The sequence below is a fragment of the Psammomys obesus genome, unplaced genomic scaffold (genome assembly GCF_907164565.1).
Source record: "Psammomys obesus unplaced genomic scaffold, mPsaObe1.curated_primary_1811, whole genome shotgun sequence".
Classification (NCBI taxonomy): domain Eukaryota; kingdom Metazoa; phylum Chordata; class Mammalia; order Rodentia; family Muridae; genus Psammomys; species Psammomys obesus.
In genome coordinates this window covers 2311426-2338967 of record NW_026596158.1, presented here as the reverse complement: position 1 = coordinate 2338967, position 27542 = coordinate 2311426, and the positions used below count along the sequence as shown (strand labels likewise).

Below are 27542 nucleotides of genomic sequence, written 5' to 3'. Positions count from 1 at the left end.
AGGGGAGTACTGGGTCATCTGGAACTGCAGTTACAGCCAGCAGGGAGCCACCAAGTGGGAGCTGGGGACTAGGCCCCAGTCCTCTGCAAGAGCAGCCCGTTCCCGGTCGCTGCGGGGCCATGTCTCCATGCCAGAACTCTGTCGTTTGAACCACCAGCACATCATCCGTGCTGTGAGCGAGCTGCAGCAGCGACTACAGCTGACTGAACATGCATAAACCCTAAGACCCGGAAATTCCACTCCTTGAGGCACATAAAAGTGCACGCGTGTACATTTTATTATGACCATAGCAACGAAACATGTAAGAGCCCACCAACAGCTGAACGGGCACAAGTGGTATGTCTATATAATGGGTTTCTACACAGAATAAAAATAAATGGCTTTCTGCTACATGCACTCAAGACTGGATCCAGAGACAGACACGGAGAGAAACAGGCTGTGTGGGAAAGAACCAACGACAAACAGTCCACTTTTATATAATGAGCAAAACCTAATCCACGCCGTCATAATTCACAACTGGTGAAATCCGAGGAGGTAACGATGGATTTCTATCCCACACGGACGAGTTCCATCTGTCAGTGTATACTGATTCATGAGGGATGTAACTGAAAATAAGCAGATCTGAGTATTTATAGAAGTTTATCAGAGGTCAGTTTAGTCTACTGAACCTAGTAATAAAAAAGTAAAGCCTTTATTTTTAAATATTTTTTTGTTATTAGTTTGCCCGGTAGAATTTGTGTGGTAAGTTAAGGGGCAGAACGTGAAGCCGGGTTCAGTGGCGCACCACTGCAATCCCTGCAGTCTGGGAGGAAGAGGCAGGTGGATCTCCGCGAGTTCAAGGCTAGTACAGGACAGCCAGGGCTACACAGAGAAACGCTGTCTGGAAAAAGCCATTAAAAAAAAAAAAAAAATACTGTGTATGGTGGCACACACTTACAATCCCAGCCCTTGGGAGGCAGAAGGCAGGCGATCTCTGGGAGTCTGGGATCGGCCTGGTCCTCACATACTGAGTTCTGGGCCAGCCACGGCTGCACTGTGAGACCCTGTCTCAAAAAAAGAAAAAAAAAAAAAAAGTGAAAAAATAAATAACAAATGAAATCAAATCGCCCCACTCACGGACTTCTCGCGGCTTCGGCCTTGTGGGTCTTCTGGTGTGCGCTGAGGTTTGACTTGCAGCTGAAGAACTTCCCACACTCCCTGCACTCGTACGGCTTCTCTCCGGTGTGGGTCTTCTGGTGGCGGATGAGGTTGGACTTGCGGCTGAAGGCCTTGCCGCACTGCGGGCAGGCGTTGGCCTTCTCGCCGGTGTGAACGCGGCGGTGCACGGTGAGGATGGCCTTCTGGCGGAAGGCCTTGCCGCAGTCGGCGCAGCGGTAGGGCTTCTCGCCCGTGTGGATGCGCCGGTGCAGCGTCAGCGTGGTCTTCTGGCAGAAGCACTTGCCGCAGTCGGCGCAGAGGTAGGGCTTCTCGCCGGTGTGCGTCCTGCGGTGCACGGTGAGCGTGGTCTTCTGGATGAAGGCCTTGCCGCACTCGGCGCAGCGGTAGGGCTTCTCGCCCGTGTGCGTCCGCTGGTGGTCCACGAGGTAGGACTTCTTGCGGAAGGCGCTGCCGCACTGCGCGCAGTCGTAGGCCTTCTCGCCCGTGTGCGTCTTGTGGTGGCGGGTGAGCGTGGCCTTCTGGCGGAAGGCCTTGCCGCAGGCCAGGCAGAGGTAGGGCCGGCCCTCCGTGTGCGTCTTCTCGTGCAGCGTCAGGGCCGTCTTCTGGCGGAAGGCCTTCCCGCACTGGCCGCACGCGTAGGGCTTCTCGCCGGTGTGGATGCGCTGGTGCTCGATCAGGTAGGACTTCCGGCGGAAGCTGTTCCCGCAGTAGGGGCAGCGGAAGGGCTTCTCCCCGGCCTGCGCGCGGGGGTGCACCGCCACGACGGCCCTCCTGCAGAGGAGCTTCCCGTACCTGCCTGCCGAGGGGCTCCTCCCCAGGAGGCCGTGCGCGTGGCCGCCGAGGCCCGACCCTTCCAGAAAGGCGATCTGGTCCTCGCCGCAGCCGAAGGCCGCGTCTCCCCGCCGAGTTCTGTCCGGGGGGAATCCTCTCCCGGGGAACGGGCCGGCACCCCCGGCAAACGGCTGCTCGAGGGTCCGGAGGGCCCGGGGGTGCGCGAGCGGCGGCGGCGCGGTGGGCCTGCGCAGAGCCACCGCGGGCTGGGCCTGCTCATGCGTGCAATCCAGGAGCCGTCGCTCCCACTCGGCACTGGCGCCCAGCGCCTCCCCTACAGGGTTTACGTCTGTACTAACGAGCTCCGAAATGTTCCCCAAAACCTTCCCGTCAGATTTATACTCTAACAGTGCTCTGGAAATGTGGTTCTTGCCTAGTGTTTTCCCGTAAATACTGCTTCTCTCCTTCATTAGCGTCTTGTGGTTGATGATTACAACTGATTTGGGATGCCTGTCTTGGGGGTCTTTGAATTCCACCAAAACATCTTCATCTTCTAGAAAAGAATGTAATTAATTAGCAACACTTTAAACGCATATATGAATATATATACGTTTGTATATATTCACACCATGATTGCTCATTATTGTGGTTGGCAGAGAGGAGAAAATAAATGATCTCTTTTCTTTTTTTCTGAGACAAAGTCGACTTTGAACTGATGTGGCCAAATGTGGATGACTTTGCAGCCCTGGCTGTCCTGGACTCAGACCAGGCTGGCCTCGAACTCACAGAGATCCACCTGCCTCTGCCTCCTGGGTGCTGGCATTACAGGCCTATGCCACCCCCGCCCAACTCACCTGGCTAAAGTTACATTTTCATTATGTTGCAACTATTAGCTACCTGCATAGAAAAAGTATAATAAATGCAAGGATAAAAACAAAGACAAAAGATAGAGGATTGTAGAATGGGAAGACTCATACAGAATAAAGTGAGTCCAGCAATGATATTAAATAGTTTTTTGTTTTGTTGTTTTGAGACAGGGTCTCCCTATTTACCTAGGGTTTTTTTTTTTTTTTTTTTTTTTAAGCAGAGTAGGGGTCAACTGCAGTACAGAATGATAGCAGGAATGAAACGCACACATTTTCTAGAGTCTAAAACTTAATGCAAGTACAAGTCCACTTATTTGTACTTCTAGGAAACTGGAAATTTGATTCTCTTAGTAAATGAAGTTATACTGCTTCCCCAAGAAGTATTCACAAGGACAAGCTGTTACTACAGTCTTTCTACTCCTCAAAGTCTAATTATTTGGAAACTGGAATGAAATTATGATCTGAAATTGGAAAAAATTAGAAAAGCATTTCTGAAGCTGGAATAAAATTATCACCGATTTCAAGAAATATTTCAAATATCTGGTAATTGTTTATTTAAAATATCCTCTCTCTGGGTGGGGGATGTACACGAGTACACGTGATCAGGGCAGTGTGGGGCAGAGGGTCCCCTGGAACTGGAGGCGCACGCAGTGGGCGGTTGAGCTGCCTGGTGTGGGGGCTGGTCCTCTGAAAGAGCCACGCACTGTCAACCTCTGACCCATGTCTCCAGCCCCAAAGACCTGGTATTTGAAAATGGCTAGGAGAGCCAGCGTTACCCTGGCTTTCAAACAAACAAACAAAAACACAAAAATTCATATGCCCTATGGAAAAGATCTAGAAAACAATAAATTCTGGTAAAAATGTGCAGAAATTGGGACCATTGTACACTATGGTAGGAATGAAAAAAAAAATGGTGCTGTTCTGTGAAAAACAGCTGGGTGATCGATCTCTCAAAATCTAAATCTGGAATTACCATATGAGCCAACAATTCTATTTTAGGTGTACACTCAAAGGAATTCAAAGCTGTTTGCACACCTGTGCATATTGCAGGATCACCCACAAAAGCTGAAATAATCCATGTAACTAACAGAAAAAGGAGATGCCAAAGGAGAAGCCAAAGTGGACAATACTATATGAATCAGCCTTACAAAACAAGGAATTCTGACGTGCTACAACACAGATGATAGCAGAGGACATTACATGGAATCCAACTCACACAGAAAGGACATGCACCATAGGATTCTATTTACAAACAAATCCCTAATAAAATCCAAGTAGTTTGGAGTCGGGAGTTAGAATGATGTTTGCCAGGGAACATGGACAACCAGATGCTAATGTTTTAGAGTACAGGGTTTTTGTTTGTTTGTTTGTTTGTTTTTGTTTGCTTGAGAAGCGTTTTCTCTCTGTAGCCCTGGCTGTCCTGGAGCTCACAGAGATCCACCTGCTTCTGCCTGAGTGCTGGGGTTAAAGGCGTTCGACTCTCGCCCAGCAGGGTTTCAGTTCTGACATGAAGAGTTTGGAACTGAGAGTGGTGACGACTGCACAAAGTGTGAATGTGGCTCACGCCGCTGAGCTACATGCGCAAAACTTAGAGTGGCGAACTGCACTTCAGAACCGTTCTAACACAGGGAGCCTAAACCCCGAAAACCGTCAGACCTGAGGCTCAGCACCTCCAGGCTCCGAGCCCAAAGGCTCTGCCCCACCCTCCACACTGGACTTTAGTTTTCTAGTGAAGACCGGAGATCAAACCCAGGTCCTTGAGCATGTAAGGTGCTCTAGCACGGGGCCGTATGTCCATCTGTCCCACAAAATTTTTGTATCTATGACTTACCTAGATAGCTCTGACTTGGAAAAATTCTCTCTGTCCATAGCTCCTCTCCTTGTTCCAACTTGCGGATCACATCAGGCTTTGTAATGTGAAATCCTGATAATGAAGAAAAAGAGGAAGGACGGAAGGGGAAAAAAGAAAACAGACTTGTTTTAAGCTGCTGGTCCTCCAAACTACCGAGAAAGACACAACTTCAGTGTGGTAGCTGGGGTACAAATTAATGTCAGTCATCATTCATTCTGGGGCTCAGAGATGACTCAGTCATTAAAAACACTGGCTGCTCTTCCAGAGCACCCAGGCTCAATTCCCAGCACCCCCAACCAACCATCTGTAACTCCATTTCCAGGGGATTCAACACCCTCTCTGGCCTCTGCAGGGATCAAGCACACACATGCTTCACATACATACATCCAGGCAAAAGCATTCATAAACATTAAATAAAAATAAACCCTTACAAGAATAGTATACTGGGCTGGGCGTGGAGGCCCATGACTCTAATCCCAGCACACAGGAGGCAGAGGCAAGAAGATCTCTGTGAGTTCAAGGCTAGCCTGACCTACACAGCAAGCCCCAGAACTGTCAGAATAACAGAGAGAGACGTGGCTCAAAAAATTAAAAAAAAAAAAAAATCATACATTCTGTCACACCAGGTTGAAACGTCTCTGTTTTGGGAATGCTTGGAAGGACATGAGTGCCACTTACCCACAGAGATGAAGTGGCAATAGTTTTCGAGCATCACGTCCCTGTAGAGGGCCTTCTGGGCGGGACCCAGCTGCTGCCACTCCTCGGGGGTGAAGTCCACAGCCACGTCCTTGAACGACACTGATCCCTGTAAGGGCACACTGCGGCAGGTCATCCTCAAGTTATTGGAAATGGTCGGAACTAAGTGCTGGGGACTCGTCAGGCAGTGAGTGAGGCTCAACTAGTTTTGAAATCGCAGTCTTTTAAAAAGATGTTTAATTTGGGGTTGTTTACTTCCTGTGTCTAAGTATTTGCCTGGATATGGTATTTGTGCCACATGGCTGCCCTGCCTAAGGAGGCCAGAAGAGGGCACCAGGTCCCCTGGAACAGCTTAGGCAGTGGGGGATGACCTTCAACTACTAAGCCTCCTCTCTTCACCTCCAGAGCGTTAAGACTGGGGACCTGTGCCACCACGCCAGGGGTTCATGTGGTGCTATGGACTGAGCCAGAAGGGCCACGCATGCAGAGAACATTCTGGAGACTGAGCTGCAACCCCAGCCCCTGCGTGCTGAATACACGCTTCTGATGCCCCGTCCAGACAGCTGTCTAGAATGGAGAGGTATTTGACAGTCACTGGAGTCAAAGTTAAATGTAGTCTTGACTGTGTATACAGAGAAAGCACAAGCAGAGCAGAGAACCAATTAATGCTTAGGGAAAACCAATACCTTACAGGTTGGTACATGAGGAATTTTATGAAAGAAAAAAAGAAAAGAAAAGAAAGAAAACAGGACAAGGTACCGCCCTTGAATCAAGGACAGACTACTTCAAGAGTGGACTGGCACATGCATTTTTTTCTGCAAGTGGATGTAAAATTTTAGACGACAGCAACCAGAAAATAACAATTTTCTAATAGTGTTGACTACTGAACAGATTTCCACAGGCAAGTCACAGTTGGTAGAAATTTCTGGCACACCAGAACCAATAGAAAATTAGGGAGGAGGGCCAGAGAGAAGGCTCAGTGGTTAAGAGCACCTGTTGCTCTTACAGAGGAATTTGGTTCCCAGCACCCACACAGTGGCTCACACCTGTCTGCAGCTCCAGCTCCAAAGGATGGACTCCTTCTTCTGACCTCCAAGGTCACCAGGCTCACACATGATGCACATACATACACTCAGATCACAGAGGAGGCACACAAGCTCTGGTTTCTACTGTTGTTGAAACAAGGTCTCACTCTGCAACGCCGGCCTCGAATCAGGACCCTCTTACCCCTGCCTCCCAATGTGCTGGGATCACCATGGCCAGCTCCACAGCCTCAGCTTTCTGGAGCAGTTCATATTCAACTGTCTGCCCTGAAAACCTCACAGACAGGACATCCTCCCACAAACTAATCACATGACCTCACAACTTAGATTTCAAATCAGTATCAAGATAAACTGGATTAATTCAAGCACAATAATTTCTTTCTCTCTAAACTGAGACATTTTAATTATAGCAGTAATTCTGTAAGATGAACAAAGAAGACAACGAACAATACAATGAATCAGTTTGTGAACACTGGCCTTGAACAGAAGGTATACCTGTGGAAGGCTGGAATTAGGCAGCAGGATTGGAATCCGTGAGGCAGGTGAGCCCCCCAGAGGAGATGATTTGGGAAGGCGCCATCCCCAGGGTCACTAGTCTTTCTACTCTGGACCTTAACTAGAGACCCTGGCCCTAATCTGAAAAACATTTCATGGAAGCAAATCCCAACCCCCAGGCTGCCGAAGCAAGGTTGCTTAGCAAATGATCCTATCTCCTGAAAGAAAAGAAAGGGGTATCACCTCACCTTAGGCATGGCTTTGAGATGTGTGAGGGGAGAGCCTCGCCGTCCCAGCTCCTCTTTTGGAAAAGGGAAGAGTCCTGGCAAGGCAAAGATGGAGCCCGTAAGGAGCCATGAAGAAGCTCGCGCAACGTAGATCTCCCAGAATAACTTCATTAGGTCTGCATACATTTCCTCTGTTCCCACACGGGGCCTACTCTGAGGACACTCCCGAGACCCAGGACCGGGTCAGGGTGGAAAGCGCTGTCCTATGCTGAGCTAAGACGGGTCCCATGGAGCCTGCTGACACTTGCACAGGCTTACTGAACAGGTCTGGGCATGTGACTGAGGCAGACAGCACATGCTAGCATAAGCAAGTCTCTCGGCCCTGTGCTCAACACTGCCCGAACCTGACTTCTTCATACTCCTTCCATTGACTGACACCATCACCAGGAGCACACAGAACTGCCTTCCCACACCTTGGTGAACATAGGTGAGAAGCCTTTAATCTTTATCTATTCTAGATTGTCATTAAGAGGTATATGTTTCTTATTGTGAGAAGCTTCCTTTAATGAGTTTAAATTTCCCCATTTTTGTAATGATATCTGGTTTGTTTCACCTTTGCTGTGGGTCCGTTTCCTAATGAGCTGACACATCTTCTGATTTTTCCCTAGTATTCTAACCACTCAACATAATCTCAAGCCCTATTTTTTGTTTAAGATGCAAATAATTTTAGGAGTCAAATAACTTTCCTTAGTTTCTCTTATTCAGCTTTGCAGTATGAAAAATGTCCTGTCCACTGTGTTTAGCTAACGTCTCACACTATATAATCAACGTTTCCTGGACTAATAGCAAGGGCCATCTTTATCATGTGTTATCTTTCTCCATATACTTCAAAAGACGTGGTCATATGTCACACTTCTCCATAGCTTGAAAATATATGGATCTTATACTTTCCATTTCATCTCCTTATCGAGTTACTTGTATCACACTATTTAAGAGGCACAGTTGAGCTGGGCTTGGTGGAGCACGCCTGTAGAGCCAGGAGGCACCTGGGAGGCAGAGACAGAGGCAGGCAGACTCTCTGAGTTTAAGGCCAGCCTGGTCTACAAAGTCCAGGCCAGCCAAGTCTACACAGAAAAACCCTGTCTCAAAAACTGAAGAAGAAGGAGAAGAAGCAGCATAATTAGGGACTGAAGACATGGCTCAGTGGTTAAGAGCACTGGCTGCTCTTGCAGAGGACTCAGGCTCAGTTCCCAGCACCAACATGGCGGCTCACAGACATTGGCAACCTTAGCTCTGGGGGACGCCCACGTCTGACCTCCACGGGCACCAGGCACACAGGTTGCAGTACACTCATGCAGGCACAACACAGCACATGAAATAAGTAAATCTTGAGAAGGAAGCTATGCATGCTCTACAAGTGTCACCTCCTAGTAACATTAACTCCAGAAGGAAGTACTGCGTAACACATTCCAGTAGTGTAGATGTGGACACAGAAAAGGAATTAACCGCTCGCTCCTGCCGATCTGGGGGCCCACTGGGTTAGGTAAAGTTTGCATGCTGACGGCTACAGTGAACATTCTGGTTGCCGAAGTTAATTACTGTGTAGAAAGTATAATATTCTTAATTATTCTTTGAAAGAATAATATTCTTTCCACAAATTAATTAATACAGAAAACCATTAGGCAGCAATTTTCTTTAGCCAGCTAGTTCCCCAAGAATTGACACAGAGAGCAAATGATCTATTATGTTGTAGACACTCTGCTGGGCAGATTCTGAGCTACTCTAATGCTAGTACTTTTAAAGCCCACACGAGAGCCAACAACCACGTGCCAATCTGTTGACCCCCATATCAGTCTGTCCTTACGGTCACAAGCTCATTGTCTATCTTGCCTCACGGTGATTCCGATTCCTTCCTTTCTTTCTGGCTTCCCCTCCTGCTACCTCTTCTCTTTCCTTTCCCATCCTCACCTCTCGAACCCAAACCCAGGAACCTAAAGCTCCACCTACCTCCCACTGCCGAGTCATAGACTTCAGCATCTTTATTAGCAATCAGCATAGCTGGGGAACATTCCTTATCATCACACGTCTACAGGAGACCTTTCAACATTCACAACAAAGCCCGTGGCAGGACGGAAACCAGATCTCAGGGCACTGAAATCAGCATTTGAAAACACTGTGAGGGACCTCCTCCAACATCAATCACTGTGTTGACACGGGTCTCAGCAGCAAAAGCGCATGAAATAACTATTATAGTGTTCGGGAAGGGAAAGATCCACTTTGATGTGTGGAAAGTGCTAGTCATGGATGGAAGCAGCTGCTCTTCCCGCAGGCTCCCAGGGACACCATTCCAACAGTTTGTATTTAACTCCCTGCTTCCCGGTAGTCGGCCTCACCGCTGGGCACTGAAAATCTTACCTATTCCATTCCAGCATTAGGACCTGTATATTTGCTAAGTTAAACCTTTGAAGGCAGGCTGGCTGGCTACTAATCTGATAATCAAATAGTAAAACTATTTCCAGGCCCGGCGGTGCACGCACAGCAGTGGGGAGGTTAAGGCAGGGGGATCACTGCCGAGTTTTAGGCCATCCTGGGCTATGAGTGAGGTCAGTGGCAACGTGGGATACCTAATGAACCTGTCTTAAAAAATACACATACATGATCATTCAGCATAAGTCAGTCATCTAAATAGTAAGGGTATTACAAGCGAGGTGATTGTGCACGCCTGAAAATCCCAGGCCATCTGAGAGTTCAAGGCCAGCCTGGTCTACAGAGTGAGTCCCAGACAGCCACACGGAGAAACCCTGTCTCGAAAAAATAAAATAAAATAAAATCCCCAAAGCACGCAGACAACAAAATCATGAGAACAAAAAAACAAAAACCAACACACACACACACACACACACACACACACACACACACACACACGTGGTTAGTGTTGAACCTTTCAAACATGCCCCAGAAAACCAACCTACAGCGTCACGCGTCATTCACGACGACAGAAGGCGACGGAGTCCCAGGCAAAGTCACTTCCAATCACGTCCACAAATCCCTTCAATCTGTCTCAAAGACCGGTCACACCTCGTGTAAAGACAGACGCGTGCCGCAGCGATCCTAAGCAAGATCCCGCCATCCATCTTTCTCTCACGCGAGGGGATACGATCCCCGTGTCCCCCGCGCCCCCCAAGCCCCAACCCGGACGAGCTGAGGGAGCCAGACCCCCGCGTGCACCCCACATCCCCACACGCCACGCTCGTGCGGCCCAGGGACCCGCTCCCAGCGGCAGTCGGAGCCTCCGCGCGCTGAAACCCGCGACCCAGCGCCGCGCCCGCGGGCTCCGCAGTCATCCCCGGGGTCACGCCCACGGCCACGCCCGAGGCCCGGGGCTACGGATCAGCGTGCGGGGTCCGTCTCCCTTCCCCGCTCACTGCAAGTTACCAGGCCCGGGGCGGCCTCCCGGCCTCCTCCCCGGCCTCCCCATGCGGAGTCGCTCTCTGCGTGGCCGCGGAGACCCGGAGCATCCGCAGCGGTCCCGGCCTCTCCCGACTCCCCGGCGGCCCGCGGCCTCACCCCCCGCCGCGGCTCGGCCGTCTGCGCCTGCGCACACCCGCCGGGGGTGCGCTCTCCCAGGAGCCTCCGGGGCGGCCCGTTAGATGCTGCGCGCCTCCCCGCTCACCCCGCGCGGGGACCCCTCGGCTGCCGCCCGAGTCGGCTCCACCCAGACCTCCGGCCTCGGGGTCGCCTTCCCCCGGCGCTGCGTCCCCCGTGTGCGGAGTGGAAGTGGCGCTTCCGAGTCCCGGACCTCGGAGGGAGGCTCTCCCGTGGGGTCATGCACAGAAGGCGTGGGGGAGGGATGGGGATGCGAAAAGTTCCATGGGAGAAGCTGACACATGTATGTATATAGGGGTGTGTGGCCTCGAACTCACAGCGACCCGCCTGCCTCTGCCTCCCAGAGTGCTGAGATCACGGGCGTGCGCCACAGCACAGGAACTTGATATGTGAAACCTAGGGTGAAGAAGGTTCCTACATAACTAACACAGCCTTGTGCTCAGTATGGAGCTCTTGGAACGGGAATTGCGCCCAAATTAAAGTGCAAGCGAAGATGGGATGTTGAGGCGCCAAGAATAGGATTGCAATGATCGTCTGGGAAGTTCTGTGTCATTCATCGGTGATCTCCCAATGACTTACAGCCAATGCGATGGATTAACTGGTCATTCCGTGGAAAAAGGAGATGATCAGGCCCTACTGATCGACCGCTTTGAACCAAACAATATTCCACCTAAAAGCGCTAGTCAATCCCAATTGCAGGATCTTCTTCTGAAGGAAAATGCTACTATCAAAAGCATGTCATATTGATGAAATGATTTTAAAATGTACGAGACTTTGTAGCTTCGTTTCATTTGTTTTTAGTGCTGCAGCCTGTCATTTTCCAACCTGTTTCCTCAAAGGGTTCATAATAGACTTCTTTCCCAATTCTTTAGGAAAAAAAAAAATGCTTTCAATGTGTACAGCTTTTACTGTATTTTAGGGATATTTAATTAAAAGTCTCAGTGAAAAGAATATTTACCAACACAGGTTGACCTTTAAATTTTTACTGACACAAGGTGACTATTAATATTACACACCGAACTGCTGGATGCACAAGCATGAGAGCCTGAGTTCAATCCTGGTACCCACAGGAAAAATGGGACAGGGCATGGTGCATGCCTGTGAGCTCAGCGCTGTAGGGGCAGGCAAGAACATCCCTGGGCCTCACTGACAGCACAACCTAGAAGGGTCAGCAGCGCAAGGGCTCAGGAAGAGACCCTGTCTCAAAATCTCAAAGTGGACACTTCCAGAAATGGGGTACCCAAGGCTGTCCTCTGGCACATACACGCACACACGCGCGCGCGCACACACACACACACACACACACACTTTTGAGACAGGTCTCACTGTGTAGCCGTGGCTGTTCTGGAACTCACTTGTAAACCAGGCTGGCCTTGAACTCACAGAGACATGCCTGCCTCTGCCTCCCAAGCCGTAGGATTAAAGGTGTGCTCCACCACATCTAGCATATTTTTAAAGATAGTATGTAGATATATGTATACATGTATGTATATATGCATGTATAGGTATAGAGATCTGCTTGCCTCTGGCTCCGGAGTACTAGGATTAAAGGAATATTCATTATCAATAATTTGGTATACACTGCCACATTCTGTTTCAATTCCTGTTAATTATTTGAATAATACTCTTTTAACTTAGTTGTGAAAGGAATTCGACCAAGGAACTAGTTTTACTATACTTCAGTGCATGTAGGGGAAAAGGAAATACTAATGATATTCAAATGAACCTTTTTAATATGTACGCCTTTGGGAATTATACATCAATTCACTCATAATTACTAGCTGAGCAGGAAGACTGTTATGTGAAGCAGTACTCAGAAATGTTTTCAAAATTTGTTTCACAGATTAAGTGGTTTCCACAAGATCATACTGATCTCCCAACACCAAATTTCTTGGAAGATATCATTGTGCGAATGAACAGCATTGTTGGTGTTGGTGAGATGGTTCAATGGTTAAGGACACTGGCTGTTCTTCCAGAGGACCTGAGTAAAATTCCCAGCACCTAAATGGCAGCTCTCAACCAGCTGAGACTCCAGTTGCAGGGCATCTGGAGCCCTTTTCTGTCCTCCAAGGACTCTGTACAAATGTGGTACACGACATACATACAGGCAAAACATTCATACACATAAGGTAAATATTTTTTAGTATTTTTTTTATTTTATGTGCTTTGGTGTTTTCCTTGCACGTATAACTACATCACATCTGTACATGCCTTTAATCTGAGGTGGAGGCAGAGGCAGGCAGATCTCTGTGAGTTCAAGGTCAGCCTGGTCTACATAGTAAATTCCAGATAAGCCAGAACTAAATAGTGAGACTCAGTCTCAAACAAACAAACAAAAACCCACAACCACACTGCCAAAATGGATTTATAACTTCTGCTAATAAGATGTTGGTTGACAGCCAGGAGGTGATGGAGCAGGCTTTTAATCCCAGCATTCGGGAGGCAGAGGCAGGAGGATCTTTGCTAGTTTGGGACCAGCCTGGTCTACAGAAAGAGTTCTAGAATAGCCAGGGCAACATAGAGAAAACCTGTCTTGAAAACCAAAAATCCAACAAAACAAAACAAAACAAAAATGCTAGTTGTTTTGAATATGCATAAGTATGAGTTGGACAAGGAATAAGATTATCTTTTATTAATATTTTCTTTAACTTGTTAATTTGAGAGGTCTCATTTAGCCCAGTGTTAAGGTGAATTTTATAAAACTGTTTCTCAGTTTCTCTCTTAACCCGGCTATCACACAAATAACTGAGAATCTTTTATATTTGTTTAATAATAAGCTTCACAACACAATAACTAAGCCATTACTACTCAACGCTTAACCCTCTGAGCTGATTTGGCTTCTTCCCAGCATAAATCATTTTGTAGCTTTTCTTGTGGAGCTCTCCCTTCTGGTCCCTCCTGAACGTCTATCTGTGGTTGAATCCGTTATTCTTCCACCCCACCCCCCACCCCCACCCCGGCTGGCAGGAAGTCTGGCTCTGTTTTCTCCCCTGATCAGTGATTGGCCGTAAGCCGCTTTATTGATGTATCAGGGGACAGTTGGGGAGCAGTGTTTACAGGACACTGAGACAGGAGATTCTCAGACCAAGGATTGTCACCAGGTATGAGGGTACAGAAATCAGCATTTGAATTGCACAATCACCTTATGCCTACAGCCCAGACTGGCCTCAAACTCACTTCGTAGCTGAGTAGAACTCCTGACCCTGATCTCTCTGACCCAGCACTTAATCTCTCCAGTGCTGGGCTTTTAGGTGCATGCTACCATGCCTAGCTCTGTTTATGACTTCAACTTCTTGCCTAGTTAGATCCGATTATCAGGAACAGTTTTTCTTTCTGGACATGTTGTAATTATTTTGTGAAGACTAATCACATTTGCAGGCTGTGATAGACGAGCTTTGTAAGAAAGGGTAAGCCCAGAACTCAAGGCTACATCCCCTGGAAACGGTAAAGACATGAGAAAACCGCCTTCAGTAGGAATGAAGTGGAGAACATTAAGTAGCCTCCCATCTGTAAAGCATGTATTTGGTTGATTATAGACACTGTGAGTCAGCAGCAGCCTGAGGAATTCCTTCCCCTCTTAGTGACTGCTACTGAGACAAAGTGGATCTTTGACTGTAACCACAGAGAAGAATTTCAGGGTGAGCCAAGGTGAAACAAAGTGAGTTTATTAAGCACTTAGGTAGAGGGTCTATTGTAGTAAATAATAGAAAGGTGTTGTCAGCCCTAAGATCATCATGGCGGCATTCTCTAACCCGCTATCACAAATAACAGGACTCAGACACCTGTTCGATTCACAGTTGACTGACTTACCTTGGGCTGGGCAGATATTTCACTTACACTGTCTAAATCACCTCACCATCCTATCTTCCAGCCCCCATCCAATGACATCCTCCTTAACCATCCTATCTTCCAGATAAAATCTCTGACATACTTGCTTTTATTCTCCATCTGGGCTTTATCACACCATTATTGGAGTCCTTCCTCCCAGATCCATGAGATTTCTTCTCCAGGCTAACCCATCATGGCGTCTTCCTTCTTCCTGTCTTCCGGTTCGTCTGTTTTCCATGATCCTCTTTTGAACTCCAAAAGCCTGTGAACCTTAGCCGTGACTATGCCATTCTGCCCTGCCCAGGTAGAGGCTGTTTAATCAGCCAGTCAGACATGTCTTAGGCAGGTTTACAAAACAAGGATAGGTTTAACCAGATCTTAAGGCCAGGAACACACATCAGACCAACCTCTAACAATTCCCCCTTTCTATCTAAAAAAAAGCCATCTTTTTTACAATGAGAATAATTATGAAACAATTATAAAAACCAATAGCCAAGGCTTACAATTGGCAATCTTGAAAAAAAATCATATTTTTTTTCTATGAGGGTCTAAGGTTTTGTACCTAAGTTATTTTATAGTTTGTATCTATCAACATAAAAACATCTATCTAGACCTTTTTAATTCCTAAGCAACTAAGCTAATTGTAATACTATGGCAATCTGGTCTTTAACCCCACCAGAGACTTGAGAAGGAATAAAATTAATTACTTGAGTAAATAGGAAGTACATATTAGTAGCTTCAAAAAAATAGAAAATTGGCAGGGACAGTCTGTTGCCTGAACAGCCATTTAAAACTCTCTATAATGCTGGAGCATTATCTTCAGCATCAGAGTATTTAACAGACATATATATAAAGCAGGAACTATTTAGGACTTGCTTACCCTGTCTTGGCAGAGTTTGGCAGTTGACTTGACCTGCATTTAAGCTTGCCCATTTTAGGCAGAATTCTGTCTATCATGAAATGAGGGCGTTTTCTTTTTGCCTGAGTGGCTGGTTTGCCACATTTGAAGCCATCTCCATATGGAGGTTATTTGATGATCATCTTTGAGGTAGGCGGGGTGCTGCAAGGAGATGATCTGTCTCATTGTCAAAGAATCTGCAAAATAATAAAAACATTTTTCAATGCCATGTTCTGTAGGTCTCTGAGGTTTTTGAAGACTTATATAATCTACCTATCTATAAAATTGTATCTATCTGTTAAACCTAGGATGTATATTTTTGTGATAAATTAGACTAGTGTCTGACATGACTATGAGTTGATTAACAATTAGCTTGCATTACCTAATACCCTAAATTTGTAATGCCAGTTTAAAAGGATTGAATGTAAACTTGAATTTGTATTAATATACTAAAATTTATACCAATGTATCAAAATAGACTTATTTTTGTATCAATATACAAAATTCTATACACCAATGAGTATCTTTGAGAATAACAAACAAAACCTTAAATTGAGTAGATTTAATAATCTACTGTTTGTCTTATTATTCCTATAAAATATCCCTTTACTCCCTTTTCTTTCTTTTCAACCCCTTTTCTCCTTATCTAAGATAGAGAACAGAAAAGAGAGAAATCCCTAAGATTAATCACGCTTGCTCTCTAAGACCATCAATAACGTATAATCATTTCCCAATGACAATAAACATTCATAGCCCCCCCCCCAAAAAAAAAAAAAACCAACCAAAAACCTACCCTACCCTCCTTAAAGGAGGGTACCTGGGTTTTTACCTCAGTTGCGGCTATTCTTTGGCTGGCCCCTTTTGTGATGTGGGATAAAAGGCCAGTATGCAGTCCCAACACATGGTGTGAGCGTCTTGAGATTCAGACACACTTTGGTACTATTACAAGGACAACAAATATAGCCCTGTCATTTTTCTCAGTTACATCAACACAAAACAAAACCAAAACCAAAACAAAAAACAAGATCAGGCCACAAAATCCCAGCAATCCCAGGCCCGCTGGAAAGCTCCGCCCCCTCCCTAACCCTTTCGGAAGCTCGCCTCTTGCTCAGTTCTTTGCTGCTTCTCTCCCTAGCAAGGCATTCGCCGTCGTGTGTTTTTCTAAATAAATCCCTTGTTTGGTCTGTTGTTCACTGAGACCTCTCCACTCAGCGCTGTAACACTTATACCAGGTACTAGGGGTGCTGAGAGACTGGTGGACATCAGCTGCTTTTATATCCTCATAGGCAGCGCGGCTCATGTGTCCCGGTTTGGGGACTTAACGCCAAGGTTACCCATTAAATAACACCCCGCAAGACACCACAGCACACCTGCAAACTGGTTTCCATACTGTTACACATGGTCACAACCCTAGGGCATACGGTTACAAAAATCACAATTCATTCCACAACAGCTAATTTTCCTGCCTCTTTCGCCTGTACCCAATTTTTCCGTCTCAATTCCCGTCTGGAGTCTGTTTGTGATAGCGTAGCAACGAGTTTAGAGTTCACCCGCAAGAGTGTGGTACAACTCTCCGCAGCCTGAGGATGGGAACAACCGGTGCCTTCTGGGAAATGTAGTTCCGCAGCGCACCAGTGCACCACGGTGGCAAAGATGGCGCCCGGCCCCCCGGAATGCCGGGAAGGTCACGCCTTGCTTGGAATCTCGCCCTGGAGGCGTGTAAAACCTAGTCAGTGTTCTGGGCCGCATTCGCTGCACACCTCGTCACACCACTGCCCTTCTGGTAGCACAGAGTAAAAGTAACAGTATCTGAGCCCCTTACTCCTTTGCCACCACCGGGGAGAGCGGCTGGGAAAAAAAAAATCAACTATTACCCCGGAGAATCCTGGGAAATGTAGTCCACAGTATTTAAAAAAAACTAGTGAAAGCCCCGCTGGGCCGAGGCCTTCGGGAGTGCGCAGGCGCAGACGTCGCGGCTCTCCATCATCGCCTTTGTCTGGGTGAGTTTTATTTGCGGGGCTCCGCGGGGCTAGCTTGCGTGTCCCCGGGCTGAGGCCGGCCGGGGTAGCCGTCGGGGAAGGTCTGCCCTGCTGCGAGGGCGAGGGTGGCGGAGGGGACGGGAGCCGCCCCCGGCGACCGCGGAGCGGAGAACTCGCGTGGGTGGGGGCGGGGAGGCCGACGCCCGGGTGGGCTCGCGGGAGGGTGTGTTTCGGCTTGTTCCGAGTTAGCGGGAAGCTGGGTTCCAGTTGGTGGGCGTACGCGGGTGGGTTTCTAACACTTGCCGCGTTTGGAAAATACAGACGCGTTCTTCTGGAAAGCGGGAGAGGGAGAGGGGTGGATTGAGTGAGTAGTTGTAAAAGTGATTTAAAAAAATTAAAACAAGTCTGCACTGCAGTTCAAAGTGGAATGTTTTCCCAGGGCTCCTTTGGGAAAAAAAATGTGTTTCTGTAACAGATTTCCAAAAGCTCCCGTGCCTACGCATCACTAGGCATTCATTTCCTACTTGGAGAAACTCCGGTTAGGTTATTTTTGCGTTGCCCCTAATTTACGGAATACCCCTCAGACGGTACTTTCCACTGCTACAGATGCCATAGAATCAGGAAGATAAATAATTGTCTCACCTTTGGCACAGAGAACGGCAAGAAAGCTGTTTCGAACTCAAATTTGTCAATATGCAAGGCACTTTGGCAAATTAAGACCCTTAATTTGTCCAGATATTTCTCTTGCCAGATAGCTTTTGTTAACGTACAGATTTTCATCTAAGTATTTTTGTCATCCTTAAAAAATGATCATGACCACCACCAACAACAAAAAGCAGAAAAACTGGGTCTCTCTTCATAGTCCTGGTTATCCCGGAACTCACTGTACAGTCTAGGCTGGCCTCTGCTTCCCAAGTGCTGGGGTTGAAGGCCTGCGTCGTTATGGCTGCCGCATGGCAATATTTATTTATTACTTTATATGTTTATTATGTAGAGCAGGGTTTCTTTGTGTAGCCCTGGCTGCCCTGGAACTTGATTTGTAGACCAGGCTGGCCTCAAACTCACAGCGATCCAGTTGTCTCTGCCTCCTGGGTGCTGGGACTAAAGGTGTGTGCCACCGCGCCTGGCTTGTCACATTTATTTTTAGAACACGTTTTCCTCCGCTTTTCTTATAAAGACTTTAATTTTAAAGAGTTATTTATGTGCGCTTTTGGATTTGTGGGCATGTTTGTGAGTGCCGATGGAAGCCAGGAGGGGGCATCCAAGCTCCTGGATCTGTCTTTTCAAGCAGTGGCTTGTGGCTGCGGGGAACCGAACTCATGTCTTCTGGAAGAGCAAGCTGTACATGCTTTTAACCTCTGAGCTGTTTCTCCAGCCCCTTAACAAGTTTTTCAATCAAGTGAAAAAGTAAAGTGTCAGGGTCAGTGAGTGTGTGCGCACAAGTCAGGTATGTGCACAAGTGCTTGTGGACGTGTGTGTATACGGGGCATAGAGGGCAGAGGTAAATGTCAGGGGTCCCTCCATGGCTCTCTGTTGGAGAGACCCTGTTTGAGACAGGGTCTCTCCTGGACGGGGAACCCATTGGCTTGGCCTTGGTCCAAGGTCTCCCGGGATCCCCTTGTCTCCGCCCTCTCCTCCGTGGACAGCTGTATGCTGCCATGTTTGGCTTCTTGTTTGTTTGTTTATGTTGTTGATGGTTGGTGACTTTTAAAAGAAAATAGGTGTTTTTGTTTTGCCTTTGGCCTCGTCAGGGATTGAATCTTTCAGGGATAAGTACTTGGACGTGTTTTCTTACGTGTCTGGGTATCTTGTCTGCTTGTATAAATGAGGACCATGTGCATTTCTGGTGTCTTATAGTCGGAAGATGTCAGATTCCCTTCATCTGGAATTACAGGTGGTTATGAGCCAACATGTCTGTTCGGGGAACCAAACCTGGGTCCTCTGCCAAGAGCAGGAAGCGGCCTTAACCCCCGAGCCTCTCTGCCAAAGAAGGTCTCCTGCAGCCCTTTCTCTTTTAGATTTTATGTTATGTGTGTGGCTGTTTCACCTGCATGTGTATCTCTGTGCCACATGCATACAGCCCAGAAGAGGACACTGGATCCTCTGGAGCTGGGTTTACAGATGATTGCTAGCTGCCCAGTAGGTGCTGGGAACTGAACCTGGTTCCTCTGGAAGAGCAGCCAGCGTATTTAATTGGTGATCCATTTTTCCAGCCCCCTTTTCATTTTAGGTTTTTTGTTTGTTTGTTTGTTTGTTTTTCAAGACAGGGCCTCATTATTTAACTCTGGTGTCCTGGAATCACAGTGTAGATCAGGCTGGCCTCAGACTCCTAGAGATACCTCTGCCCTCTGAGCGTGAGGGTTAAAAATGTGCGTCGCCACTGCTCAGGCCTCTAACTTTTTAAGGACAGGCTTTCGTGTAGTGTAGCAAGGCTGGAGCTTATCATGTACCTGAACTTTTGCTACTTTGGCCTCCGCCTCCTGGGCGCCCACTCATACCAGTTTATTCTTTCTTTTTCAAGGTGTGTGTGTGGGGGGGGTTGTGCTTGTGCGTGTGCCTGTTTTTCACATATGTGGGCATCTGTGGGAGGGTGGGGTTACATGTGCCCATGAGTGTACATGCCTGTGGGGGGGTGGGGAGAATGAGGAGTCACCCTCCATCGATCCCCACCACATTCAGGGTTCCTGGATTGTCTCATGCTGCTAAGCAGCTTGCTCCCTCAGTTCCTTCTCCGCCCCTGAGGCTGGACTTCAGGCCGGACGTCACAGCCACCGACATAGATGGACCTAACTACTGTTCGCCACTGAGCCATTTCCCTGACCCTCTGTTAGCTTCTTTTGAGACAGGTAGCCATGTCTGACCCCGAACTCTCTGCCTTCCTACCTCAGTTTCCCAAGTTGCTAGCATGAGAAACGTGCCATCACACGTGACTCAATGTTGTTGGGGCTGGGTGGTGGTAGTGCCTGCTTTTAACCCCATACCTTTGATTTGGGAGGCAGAGCCAGGCAGATTTCTGAGGTTGAGGTTAGCCTGGTCTACAGAGCAAGTTCCAGGGCAGCCAGGGCTATACAGAGAGTCTGCCTCATAAAACAAACAAAAACCAAAAAAAACACTGTGTTTGGGGGGAAATGACAGACAACAGTTAGACGTCATGACTTGGGAGCACAGTCTGTTCAGAAATCATGTTCTGATGGCAATTAGGGCAAACTCTGGAAAGTTGGCATTATATTTCCCCTGTGTCACGTGAATTCTGGAAATGAGGTTCCTTCTGTTACCCACATCTGAAGTACATTTTGGCTCTAAGTAGAATATGGTTTAGCGTGAATGCCAAGTGCGCATGCTCGCACCAGGGCCCATTTCCTCATGCTGCTCCATTGTTTTCACAGGTCAGCCTCCTCTTGGGCCCCCAGGAGCTGAAGTTTCTCCACCCCTCAATCCTCCCGAGAGTCCTCAGCCTCCAGCCTGCCTCGCCGCTGCTGCTTTGATTTACAGACACAGCATCAGAGTCCTGAGTTGCTCCGTTCAAACAAAGACAGTGTGTGGCCGAGAAGAAACGTGAGTCTGCCGGTGAATGAAGCCTTTTATGATGCCTTAATGTCCTTAGAGCTTCCTCGAGAGTTTACAACCTCCAACGGGTGTGTGTTTGTTTGTTTACTGCGATCAGCTCTTTCCCGTTGGAGGGACAGTTGCTGAGCATTCATTAGGTAGGTCAGTGAACTTCCCAGACGGTCCTCCTGACTCTGAGGCCGTTTCCTCACCTCCTGCAGCTCCTCTGTCTTCCGTGTTGCTCGCTGGTCCCTCTGCTTCATTTGCAGGCTTAAGATTAATGAGTGATGCTGTATCTAGCTCCACGCGGACCTATGACTGCAGTCTCCGTAGGTACCTGTACTTGTGTGGATACACACACAAATGTGTAAGACAAACAAACAAAAAAACCTATACATCTCTCATGAACATGTGATCTTTTGCCTTGTTACTGCTCTCTGACCAACACAGTATGGGAACCGCGTCCTGTTCTGAGACGGAGCAGCACGGGGGTTGGTGTGGGCCTTTGAAGCCTCAAAACCTACTCCCAGTGACACACCTTCTCCTGCAGGGAGAATCCACATACTCGGGACTTTGAAGGTGCATGCTAAGCAAGCAATCAACTAACCAAGCTACGCGCCTACTCCCATAACACAATTCTTGTCATTGAAAAGCCCACATAGCTTCCTCCCATTTAGATTTCCCACATTACACTTGCTTTTTAGTTAAATCTTAGGTCCAGTTCATTTCTTCTGATGTTTCCAGGTCCTCTCCTCTTGGATCTCTCCTCCCATGCCTCCTTTCTCCTCTCCAGACCAAGATGTCCCACCCTATTCTCTCCATTGCTCAGCATTGGCTGGCTGTTTTTTTATTGGCAATACAGAGAACAAATGGTAGCATGCTTACACACACTTGAGACAGGTGATTCTTAGAATAAGCATCACAATGCAATGTCCGGATTGAAACCAGATAGTGGGGTAGAGAAATCAGCATTTGAATGGACAAGGTCAAATGTATACATTCCACAAGAACTTCTACCAGCAATTGCTGGTTTATGAAATCTGAGTGCAGTTTCCAGCACTCCTTGTTGGGTGGCGCGCAAAGCCTGTGCCTAGCTGCAGGGAATTTGATGCCTCTGCTCTCCAAAGGTACCTGCACACACACACACACACACACACACACACACACACACACACACACACTGAATAAACAAGGAAAAGAGTTGGGGTTATCAGCTGTTCATTTATATTCAATGTATAAACATATATTCTTCCCAAATTATATCACTCTGGTTTTGATTTTTTTGACAGGAGGTCTCATTCTATAGTCCAGGCCACCTGGAAGTTATCTCAAACAAATTTTGGACACAAACTGGCTTTTGAACTTGTGGCAGTCCTTCTGCCTTAGTCATCCAAGTGCAGGCATTACATACATTTGCCTGTATAATTTTTTTTTTCTTTCAAGATTTATTTATTTATTATGTTATACAGTGTTCTGCCTGCCTGTACACCTGCATGCCAGAAGAGGGCACCAGATCTCATTATAGATGGTTGTGAGCCACCATGTGGTTGCTGGGAGTTGAACTCAGGACCTTTGGAAGAGCAGCCAGTGCTCTTAACCTCTGAGCCATCTCTCTAACTCACCTGTGTAATCTTTTTGTTAAGATCTGTCACAAATTAATTTTGTCCCTGCTTGGTACTCTTACTTGTAGTCTCTTTAGTCAAACTAGCTCAGTGCTGTCTACGCCTTTAGTTTTTATAAATCCTTTTTGCCCACCAGTGTTTAGTTTTCATGAGCGTTTTCCCCACCCCCTTAGTCCTTTTACTATTTTAGTGGAATTTCAAGAAATCATAAGAGACAAATGTATCTTTAAAAATTCCTGTGTGTGTTTGTTTTTGTCCTGGCACTCGGTGCACCTACCAGGCTTAAGTGTTTGTCCTGGTAGTGGCCTCGTCTTTTATGTTGTCTCTTATTTTACTTACTGATGATATGTGCACGCTCCATTTAAAAGCAATCAAAGCTGTGTGCATCTGGGGATGCTACTGTGTTTGAGCTTTCTTCCATACCAAAAGACCAGGCTTCAGTCGTAAAAGTTACTTTTATTCTCCTCATGTAGTTGTCATCTTGGAGGCTCACTGCTGAATTCACTCACCCTTTCCAGTTCTCTCCGAACTCTGGCTGGCTGGTTCAGCTCAGGTCTTCTGACTCAAAACTCCTCTCCAAGGTGACTGATTCAGCCTGGAACTGGCTTCTCTTGGCTTCTGACTAAATTGCTCTGCTTGGCCTCATACTAACTTTAAAAATATGTTCTAATCCTCTGGCTCCTCATTCTCTGGCTTGCTCTGTCTTCACCTGGCTTGTTCTCTCTCTGCAACCCGTCTCTGTACGGCTGTCCCAGTACAATGGCCCCTAATTCCATGAACTGAACGCCACAAACTCAGTTCCACTGCACTGTCTCTTAAGAGACGAACTGCATCAAACTCAGCTCCACTCAATGGGACTGAACTGATCTGACCGCCTCTCCCTGCCCTCTCTTCAGTCTCCTCCCTTTCCTGTGCTGTTCTTGTGAAAATTGGGCATTTCTATTCTGTCAAATCTTTCTCTGATTCATCACTTTGTCTGTCCCTTAATTAAACATCTTTGGGGTTAAAGGTGTGCCCTAAGGGTGTACCTAGATTCCAGCTGGATCACACAGACCTAGAAGGACTTTGGATGTGATCAGAGCTGCCATGTTGCTGGATTAAAATTCCTCTACATTCAGTAGTTAAGTCATTTGTGTCTTTTGCTTTATTTTGTCTTGTTTCTAAGGCAGTGTCTCATCTGTAGCCAGGTTGGCCTAGAATTCACTGTCTAGCTCATGTTTGCCCTAAATTCATGTCAGTCTTCTGACTCAGTGTCCCAAATTCTGGGATTATAAGTGTGACCAACCATGTGTGATTTAAACAGTCTTTCTTTAATGACACATTTCTGCATTTTTCTAGCTAAAGGAAGAATTCATATGTTGTTAAGGATGTTAATGATAATGACAAGCTAGTTTGTTGAATATTTACTGCATTCTAGACACCAACATTTTTACCCTTTAATTCTTTTCAGTGATTTGTTTTTGTTGTTGTCTTTTAGAAACAGCCTGTGGAGTTTATACACTGATAAGGACACGGGAGGAAAGAATTGTGAGTTAAGTCTCATCTTTCTCTATAGAAATAGACTAAGAACAAATTCGGAAAACCTAGGAAACGAAGTATTTCCTCTGGGTTCTTCAAGAGTTCTCTCCTAAATATGGGACTCAGTTAAAGAGACTTTGAACTATCATTTACACACATCCATAATTTATTTGTGAAAATGAAAGAAAATATAAAAAAAGAACGATTAACATAAAGACAGTGCTGTTTTTCAGTCCCTCTGTAACCACGTTTCAGGTTTCTCATATAAAAAGTCTCTCATCCATATTCGGCGTCACTAGATACTTGTGATTTAGTATTGAAAAGAAAGTATATGTATTTAGTGAATGTGGAAAAGCTTTCATCCTTTCTCAGTAGATGCTAGGAGAAATTTTTTGTGCATAACAGAATGCTGGAAAGTCTTCAGCCTGAGTCAGATCTCCTGAATGATGAACTTGCTCCCGGAGAGACACTTTATGAATGTAACGAATGTAGAAAAACCTTTGGCCTGGAACAGAACTTTGTGGAACATAAGAAAATGCATAGTGGAGAGAAACTGCATGAGTGTACAGAATGTGGTAAAGAGTTTTCTCGAGTCGCCTCACTTACTCTGCATTTGAGAAGCCACGCACCGAAGAAATCCTACACATGCAGTAAATGTGGAAAAGCCTTCAGCCAGAGAGCAAACTTGCTGTCTCACCAGAAACAACATACTGAGGAGAAAGCCTATGAGTGTGAGAAAACTTCCGTCGCAGTGACAGCCCTCACTAGAAATCAGAGAAATGTGGGCAGTAAACCATATGCGTGTAAGGAATGTGGGAAGGCTTTTAATGGTAAATCATATCTCAAAGAACACGAGAAAATTCATACTGGAGAGAAACCATTCGAATGTAACCAGTGTGGAAGAGCCTTCAGTCAGAGGCAGTACCTCATTAAACACCAGAACATCCACAGTGGAAAGAAACCTTTTAAATGTAATGAGTGTGGAAAAGCTTTTAGCCAGAAAGAAAACCTCATTATACACCAGAGAATCCATACTGGAGAGAAACCATATGAATGTAAAGGGTGTGGGAAAGCCTTCATTCAGAAGTCAAGCCTCATCAGACACCAGAGAAGTCACACTGGAGAGAAACCTTATACGTGCAAGGAGTGTGGAAAAGCCTTCAGTGGCAAATCGAATCTCACTGAGCATGAGAAAATTCACATTGGAGAGAAACCCTATAAGTGTAATGAATGTGGAACAATCTTCAGGCAGAAACAGTACCTTATCAAACATCACAATATTCACACGGGCGAAAAGCCCTACGAATGTAATAAATGTGGGAAAGCCTTTTCTCGGATTACATCACTTATTGTACACGTGAGAATTCACACAGGTGATAAGCCCTATGAATGTAAAATCTGTGGGAAGGCCTTCTGTCAGAGTTCATCTCTTACAGTGCATATGAGAAGCCATACGGGCGAGAAACCCTATGGTTGTAACGAATGTGGGAAGGCCTTTTCTCAGTTCTCAACCCTTGCTTTACACATGAGAATCCATACCGGTGAAAAACCCTATCAGTGTAACGAGTGTGGGAAGGCTTTCAGCCAGAAGTCTCACCACATTAGACACCAGAGAATCCATATCCATTAAAACTCTATGAATGCCTTAGATACAGGAAAGCTTGAGCAGAATGTATGATTAATATATCAAAAGATTTATCTTACATTGAAGTTACACAAATGTGAGAAATCTTTCTGTAGTGACTTAAAAGCTTAAAATATAAAGATATTTAATAAGATATATTACAGTATTATATACTTCCCAGACTCACAATAAACCTTATTAGTGCTACCATTGTAGGATCCTTCTTAATGAACTTAGAGTCCAGTGGTCTTAATTAGGATAGTCTTAGGAAGATTATCAAAGGTATTAAGATAATATCAGCAATATAAAGGTTTGAAAATAAGAGGAAAAAAATATTTTTGATATATGCTTTGGTATATAGATAATTTGTGAAAATCATTTTTCAAAGAAGGCATTTTGGGATAGGGTCTCCCTATGTACATAGCTCAGGATGACCTCAAACTCACCATGTGGTCCAAGTTGTCCTCATGTTTCTGTTAATCCACTTACTTGTCTATCCATTGCTACAATTACAGATATCACCATGCCAGCTCAAGTCTTTGTTGATGGAATTGTATAAAGTTGAGGTCAGAACAGAATGTCGAATCTGGAAACATGGATGAATTCGTGGGAAACTGGTAACTGATTGTGGCAATATCCTAGATCAATGGGGAAATCGTGGAGGACTTAAAAAATAATCTCAGGATCATTAACTCTTTGTGTGGGAAAATAAGAGGCCTCTGATGTAATTTATTAAATATTTCTTGGGAATTCCAGTGTCTGCAGAAAGCAAAACTTTGTGTCAGAATTTTCTAAGAGGACGGTTTCTGAGACCTTGGAGGAGAAAACAAATTTTAGGTTCTAGAATCCTCAGCTGTTAATCTTGAGCATTTATACTTATTCTCAAGGGGTTGGTATGCCTGTGTGGGGAGCCATGGACCAGCTAGTCTGTTCATCACAGCATGCATCTTGGTAGCGGAAGGTGGGCGTCTCTGTTTTTCGCTTGTGAAGTAGATAAAGAAGAAAATGTAACTGTCATACAGTAAAGTACAACAGATGGAATCCGTGCTCACAGCAAACCAAAACAGTGTATCAGTGTGGAGAAGATTGAAGCAATGGATATATTGTCATTTTCCTATGTAAATCTGAATAAAACCAACTTATCAACCCCAGTACTAAGCATCAGTTTACGGGAAACTTTTGTCTAAAACTAGAATGGGGAGGCTATGTATTCAGTTCCCAGAAAGTGGCTGTTGCTGTCACAGTGGCGGTGGAATTCTGTAGAAACGAGATGTGACAGAGCAGGTAATTAAATACTTCTTTAGTTCTATGTCTAAATATCTCCTTTTAATTAAAAAGAAAGGTTCCAAATAAAAATAACAAATTGATAGTTCTACATTGTGGCAACATGTATTCTTTGTTATTTTTCTTAAATGGATGTGGATGAGATACTGTCATTCCAACAGTCCCATGTGTGTGACTGCATCCCACGGCCCCTGGTGGCTATGGGAGGCCCTGTAGAGCATTTAGTTCTCTATATTAGGTTTTCTATGTGTATATACACCTGGGTGAGGTTTATAAGCACCACAAGAGCAACTTTTTTGTTTCGTTTTCTTTTTTGAGACAGGGTTTCTCTGTGTAGCCCTGGCTGTCCTGGAACTCACTCTGCAGTTCAGAGATGCACTTGCCTCTGCCTCCTGAATGCTGGGATTGAAGGCGTGCACCACTGCCCGGCTGGCTCAAAAAGTAACTTTTTCTACAGCATAGTCACCTCAGTATATGACTTTCCCCTTATTGAGAACACTCTTGTCTTCGAGTACAGGAACGGCATCTT

At 46.1% G+C, this 27542-nt stretch overlaps 2 protein-coding genes across 9 annotated transcripts; one reads left to right on the top strand and one right to left on the bottom strand.

The window, feature by feature from the left end:
• Positions 1-21: 21 nt before the first annotated feature.
• Positions 22-10655, bottom strand: Znf382 (zinc finger protein 382). 4 transcript variants are annotated; one of them, XM_055594862.1, is made up of 7 exons: positions 10544-10609; positions 10081-10219; positions 7130-7203; positions 5326-5465; positions 4627-4719; positions 1117-2482; positions 22-605 (listed from the first exon to the last, which is right to left on the bottom strand). In XM_055594862.1, the coding sequence occupies exons 2-7, from the start codon at positions 10093-10095 to the stop codon at positions 491-493; spliced, it is 1803 nt and encodes a 600-aa protein (XP_055450837.1). In that variant the 5' UTR covers positions 10096-10219; positions 10544-10609; the 3' UTR covers positions 22-490. The 4 variants fall into 4 exon arrangements, with proteins under 4 accessions (XP_055450837.1, XP_055450834.1, XP_055450836.1 ...); XM_055594859.1 differs by lacking the exon at positions 10081-10219 and having other exon boundaries at positions 23-605; positions 5326-5452; positions 10544-10655; XM_055594861.1 differs by lacking the exon at positions 10081-10219 and having other exon boundaries at positions 23-605; positions 1117-2479; positions 5326-5452; positions 10544-10655.
• A 6728-nt stretch (positions 10656-17383) lies between these two features.
• On the top strand, positions 17384-26883 carry Znf260 (zinc finger protein 260). Of its 5 annotated transcripts, none has more exons than XM_055594872.1 (3): positions 17384-17440; positions 20806-21123; positions 24065-26883. In XM_055594872.1, exon 3 carries the CDS (start codon positions 24512-24514, stop codon positions 25733-25735), a length of 1224 nt encoding a protein of 407 aa, XP_055450847.1. In that variant the 5' UTR covers positions 17384-17440; positions 20806-21123; positions 24065-24511; the 3' UTR covers positions 25736-26883. The 5 variants fall into 5 exon arrangements, with proteins under 5 accessions (XP_055450847.1, XP_055450850.1, XP_055450851.1 ...); XM_055594875.1 differs by lacking the exon at positions 17384-17440 and adding an exon at positions 20214-20265 and having other exon boundaries at positions 20806-20974; XM_055594876.1 differs by lacking the exon at positions 17384-17440 and adding an exon at positions 20214-20265 and having other exon boundaries at positions 20806-21054.
• Positions 26884-27542: the final 659 nt, after the last annotated feature.